The sequence below is a fragment of the Austrofundulus limnaeus genome, unplaced genomic scaffold (assembly GCF_001266775.1).
Source record: "Austrofundulus limnaeus strain Quisiro unplaced genomic scaffold, Austrofundulus_limnaeus-1.0 Scaffold1000, whole genome shotgun sequence".
In the NCBI taxonomy this organism is placed as follows: domain Eukaryota; kingdom Metazoa; phylum Chordata; class Actinopteri; order Cyprinodontiformes; family Rivulidae; genus Austrofundulus; species Austrofundulus limnaeus.
Window position 1 is genome coordinate 25,491 of NW_013953402.1, and position 5,891 is coordinate 31,381.

General features: G+C 37.7%; 1 protein-coding gene across 1 annotated transcript in view; it reads left to right on the plus strand.

Annotated features, from left to right (window-relative positions):
• acss2 (acyl-CoA synthetase short chain family member 2) overlaps positions 1–5,891 on the plus strand; it is a gene marked incomplete at its 5' end in the record, with an annotated part of 62,040 nt that overhangs the window by 23,588 nt on the left and 32,561 nt on the right. Inside the window, 3 exon segments of the mRNA XM_014030115.1 lie at positions 1,850–1,925; positions 2,741–2,849; positions 5,182–5,229. Coding sequence (XP_013885569.1) covers positions 1,850–1,925; positions 2,741–2,849; positions 5,182–5,229 — 233 coding nt within the window.

Here is a 5,891-nt window from a genome sequence, read left to right on the forward strand (position 1 = left end):
GTAAAAATCTTTTTCAAACTGTGTCAAAATCACAGACTTCAGGCTATACATCAAATTTTAAATTGTGTTGATAAATAAATTACAGAACTTTTGTTTAAGTGTTCGTCATATTTGAAGCGGAGAGGAGCGCCGAGCGGACTGACCGGGGATATATCCAGTCAGTCTGCCTGGTGGCATTAATCGTATTAATCATCAAGTGCCAAAAAATAATCGATTGTTTTGCTGACGATTAATTGCAGACGATACGATTATGCCCAACCCTAATGTGTGACCCATCATATCGAAATGAGGATTAAGTCAAATTTGGTCAAAATGACCTAATTATATATACAGATTCTTGCTTTAAAAGTTACATTTTGGTACCTGGATTATTCTGATATCCTAAGCTTGTCCAGAGATATGACTTAATTTGTCATGTTTGTTATGAGAACACATTACTGTTAGGTCTGAATCCTAATTTTATATATATTTATTAAGTAATTTTTGATGTCAATATAAAGAGGAAACCTCAAATAGTATTATTAAGATTTCCCAGTTGTAAACGAGCAAAAACATTGCCAGCTCACAAGGAAAATTTCAAAATTTTAAGGCGTTTTTTTCCCTCAAAATCAGGTTTTTTGTTGCTACGGCTCAAAAAAATGCTTCAAATTTTTTTTTAGGATTTTATTTCAGACAGTTCATTCAAGTGATTCATTGATAAGGCATTAATTCATTATATTTAGACAAAAAGTGGTTTTTGCACACATTTAAATGAAAACTCTATATTTGCATATTTCTCCACATCCCACTTTTGGACCTGTTCCTCCTTTCGATGTGATGGGTCACATATATAAATATAAATATATACATTTGGTACATTGTTATTATTGATATCCTTTCATAGGTGGATGCTTTGCTGAAAAGGTTTCTCTTTCAGAAACAATAATAAATATTACCTGTCTTTAAACTGGAAGTTTCAAACTGTGCTAATAAGTAAAAATGATCAAATGAAAAGGTGAAACCATACTGTTGAGCAAACATCCCGAAACAAACTGAAACTGTTAACTTTTAATTCCTGACTGAGTTGGTCATTGCTCACATGACTGAAACTAGCATTGTTGGAGGTAAAATGGCCGACGCCTAACATTAAAAACAAACAGCTCATGCATTCTGTTAGTGATGACTCCCAGCTACTACACCACCAAATCTTAGCTCAGAGTGTATAGTTTGAGTTATAATCCTTTGTGTTTGCAAGGTTGATTAGCCGAAGCAGGTACGTTTATTCAAGCTGACTAAATTAATTAGTTACTTTTTGATTTTTATGGTCCCACATAGCAAACAGGTGTGAGCCAGATCTGGTGTCAAGCATTATCTGTGATCTCAGTGGCATTAGCATGGTTACATTAGGAAAATAGGAKATTAAATATAAATAAACTACAGTTTATGTTGTAATATTAAATTATTTAAGTGTGGAAAAAATAACCCTACAGACAGAATTAACATTTAGAGTGTAGACCTGACCAAGTCCTTCCAATATTAGTGGGGAAAAAAAGAGTAAAATAAGTATCACACTTGGAAAAGAATGGATGAAGCATCAACTTCTAGCCCAAAGTCTTAAAATACAAAACCACTACCTTATATGATATTCTTTAGAGACAGGCCTTTATTTTTATATTCTTAAATGAAATTAGCTTCATGTTTCTAGGACATAAAAATTTCAATTCACATTAGATATGTAAAAACGCTAATTCCTGCATTTCCAGCTATGTTGAAAATGTGGATCTAATCAATAATGTATTTTAGCTGCTCTGAATCTAAACAAACCAGTCTGCTGTGAATGTGCTTCTTGTTTTTCCCTTTCATTGTTCAGATGGTTTCTATCGAGGAGATAAGCTGATCAACCTGAAGCTCTTATCTGATGAAGCTCTTCAGAAATGCAGAGACAAGTAAGTATTAAAGGATCCCTGATTAGTTGTAACATTAAACTTTATTTGATTAACATTTATTTTAACTGTAAAATAAAGACTAAAAATACTGTAGGCTGTTTTTATCATTTTTAAAATATATTTTAACACGGACGGACCCATTTTATTTACACACAAAGCATTCTGGGTAAATRATGACGTGGATAGGTCCTCGGTGCGAGGCTGCTAGCGAGCTATATCCACCCTGAAGGTTAATCTTGGACAATATCTGATGATCGACTCTTTTAAATGAAACCAGAGAGCGTTGACAGAGAGGAGAAGGTAGAAATGACTCAGCCTGGAACTGAAAATATGGATGGAGGACAACAGAGCTGCTTCATGGAAGAACAACCTCAGATTAGCCTGTTAGCCTTTGCGCTAGCGCTCGTGTTATATTGCCTTATATGTATTAGCTCAGCGGTAGCGCTACAAACTAACAAGCTCTACTGAGGTCCTCCATCCATATTTTCAGTTGCAGACTGAGTCATTTTTGTGTTCCCCTCTCTTGTCATGTGGATGGAGGACCTCAGTGACGAGAGGATCTCATCCCCAATCTCTCTCGCCAGTGTGGAGAGAGATTTGAGCTGGCCTTTGTGACCTGTGTGTCCTTTTGTTCCACAAACAACAGTCCTTTGACCAGTCCAGCCTTAATGTCTGCAACAGCTGTAAAAATCATTTGATCAGTTTAAACACCACCACAGATATGTCATCAAGACTGGCCTCGTTTTTTTTACAGAAATCTTGATGCTCAGTAGTTTTGATGGTGTAATGAATGTCCTGTGTGTGTCTCTGTGCAGAGGGTTTCCAGTCAAGAAGTGTATAATGCTGAAGCACTTGTCTAAAGAAGCAGAGGAGACCGGGGACTCTCGTTCTCCTCCTGCCAAGCGATCATGTCCAGATTTGGAGGTAAAATCTGCTTTCAGTCAGAACGGTCCGGAGCACAGAGTCAGTGTGAGCAGTGGTTCAGAGTGGTGTTGTTGAGTGTGCTGATCTGTCGTGTTTTACATCCTGTCACATGTGTAACAGCCTGTTCAAGACTGGTTTCTTTAAACCAGGTGTGTTGAGCCAGTGGCCAGACATTCCCATCACAACTGCCACACCCCACACACACTCCACAAGCACACAAACACACAGCTGTGTGTTGAACAGGGTGCAGAGGCAGCTCTGAGGCAACACTGCCCAGTTAGTGTGCAGGAACCTGACCACACAGCTTGTTGAACTGTTTTATACAGGGTTCACATCACAATGATCCATACACAATGAGTATAGACTGTGTCTTTTTAAAATGCGTCAGGCCTTTTGTTTGTTACATGAACAAAGCAAACCAGTCAAGATGCATAACAAACATGACCCTTTTACAGTCAGGATCAATGGTTCGTGTGTAGGAACTAAAGGGTTCTACAGGTTTTTATTGGTTCTTATTCCATATCCCCACACTGGGAAATGAAGAGAACTGCAGAAATACAAAGTGACAAGCGTCTATTGTTAATACTGCAGCTGCAAAGTGAACACAARCTGTTTATCTCACAAATAATGTTCATTTAATAACGAAATAATCTGTCCTTCATTTTCTCTAGCCTATCTGTCTGGATGGTTAAAAAAATCCTACATTTTTCATGTTTGTTACAGTTCTTACATCACATCTTGTATTTTAGTGCTTTTATGCAACTCATTAAACAAGCTTGTGTTTCTTTGTGAAAAATATTGTTTTGTTTTATAATAATTAAATTTTTGGGTTTATTCTGGGCCTCCACTGAATAAATACCTTGAAGGCCCTGAAGGTTTGCCAGTGGTTGAAGAAGGAAAGCATGCAGGACAGTGGGGTGGAGGTGGGGGTCTCTGCTTTACAACGTCACAGGTGCATGTTTGCAGCAAACTAGAGCCTGGAAACACTTCAGACAGTAACCTGGTTAAATATATAAAACGAGACAGAGGTACATACATGGATTGTACTATTTTCACATTAAGTTAAGAGAACTGTAGTTCGAGCAGCATTTTGTTTATAATTTTACCTTTTCAGTAGAAACTAATTTTAACTCTCACTCATCTCTGTCATGTCAAGAAAATAACTCAATCTGAGGTTGTTTAAAGCATTACTACAGAATAACAATTTAACAGCAGTAAAGGCTCTAAATGCAAATGGCTAAAATTGATCAAGAAAGGTTTGCACTGATAAAAACAATTAGACAGCAGTAAATGGTATTTTTATTTTTACTCAACAACTGTGGGTCTAAAACTGTTCTGCCTTAGTTGGAGAAAAAAGGGTCAAACCTCTTGTAGAATAGGTTGTTTTTCCAGGTTTGTATTGTTCGTGGCTTGAATTCAACTGTTAAAACTAGTGCAAAAATGCAAGAAAGTTCAATAACTGAAGAAGGGGGTCTCTGCAGAACATGTCCTGTGGGCGGAGACAGCCCTTCTCCTGATTGGAGGAGGTCTTGATGTGGGCGGAGACAGTCCTACTCCTGATTGGAGGAGATCTTGATGTGGGTGGAGACAGCCCTACTCCTGATTGGTCAGATTGACGGTGGGGTTTGAGGAGGCTGGAGGCAGCAGGGAGTAGCTTGTTTTTAACGAATAATTTTAGTCGTAACTTGAGAAAGGAAAGTGCTAGCTGCACGAAATTTGAACGTCGTACATGTGGAGGGATGCGTAACAGTATGGCTCAAAACATCCCTAACCAGCCTGTAAAAAATATTGATTTTTAGCAATCTTTTTACAGGCTGTTTAGGGATGTTTTGAGCCATATTGTTACTCATCCCTTAACATGTACAAGTTATGACTAAAATTAATCTTAAAAAACAGGTTGCTTCCTGCCCGACTTGACCAATCAAACCCAACCGTCAATTCGATCAATCAGGCCGTCTCCGCCCACAGAACATGTTCTGCAGAGACCCCTGCTTACTTTAATAATTGTGCTTCAGTGATCTTGAACATTGAAGTGTGATTAGTGAGTGTTGTTCAGGCTGATTTGAAGTATAAATTTGTGGAGTTTCAGCATTGGTAACTACCAATAATACCAACAGCTGGTGACTTTCCCTCGATATTTTTCCATTTTCTGCATTTTTATCTTTAATCCTGCAATGATTATTTTTCTTTTTTCATCTTTATCATATGTTTTGATGTTGGTGATCCTGACTTAAAATTTGGTTTGGTTTGTTTTTTCTTTTCTTTTTAAAAATAATCACTTTCCTGCATTAACCTTTCCTTCCTTTTTTCGCCTTCCCTCCCTCCCATCTAGCAGAAGAAACAGACAGGCAAAGCAAAGAAAACGCGTCCTATTCCACAGGTATTTTTTATTACCACCTTCCTCTACTAAACCCCATAACATCTTTGTTTTGGCTTTTATTTTTAATGGGACATTTCACCTGTATGCACCTTGTATATAACACTACTACTCAGTATCTAGGGTTAAMAATAGACAAAGTGTTTTTACTGTTTTTATTTAGCAAAGGAAATGAACTCTTTTCCTTGGCAACTTCCATTTATTATTCCAGTGATTTTTGACAATTAGAAAAAATATTTAATTTTATTAAATCATTGGGAAAAAAGGAGAACTCCACCATTTTAAGTCAGCTGATAAAACAAAAAGACCTCTGTGGCAGAGTGGTTAGGGGAGTTGTCCTGTTACCGGTGGGCTGCCATTTCAATCCCCCGTTCCAGCTGTCTTGAGTCATCGTGTCCTTTGGMAAGGCACTTCACCCGCTTTGCCTACAGATGGCGGGGCACTGTGGCAGCCCCGTCTGTCAATAACTGCGTTTCCATTGCAAATGTGTGCAAAACTTTGTCGATATTCTATTAATGTTGAAAAAAAATCAGTTTCACAACTGCAGTGTTTCCATTAAGTAAGAAATGTTATTAAAGTCACGTGAATACGTTTGTTCTCGCAATAAGTCATTACAAACATGGCGGCGATGGATGTAAACACATAGCATGTTGCTACCACGACAC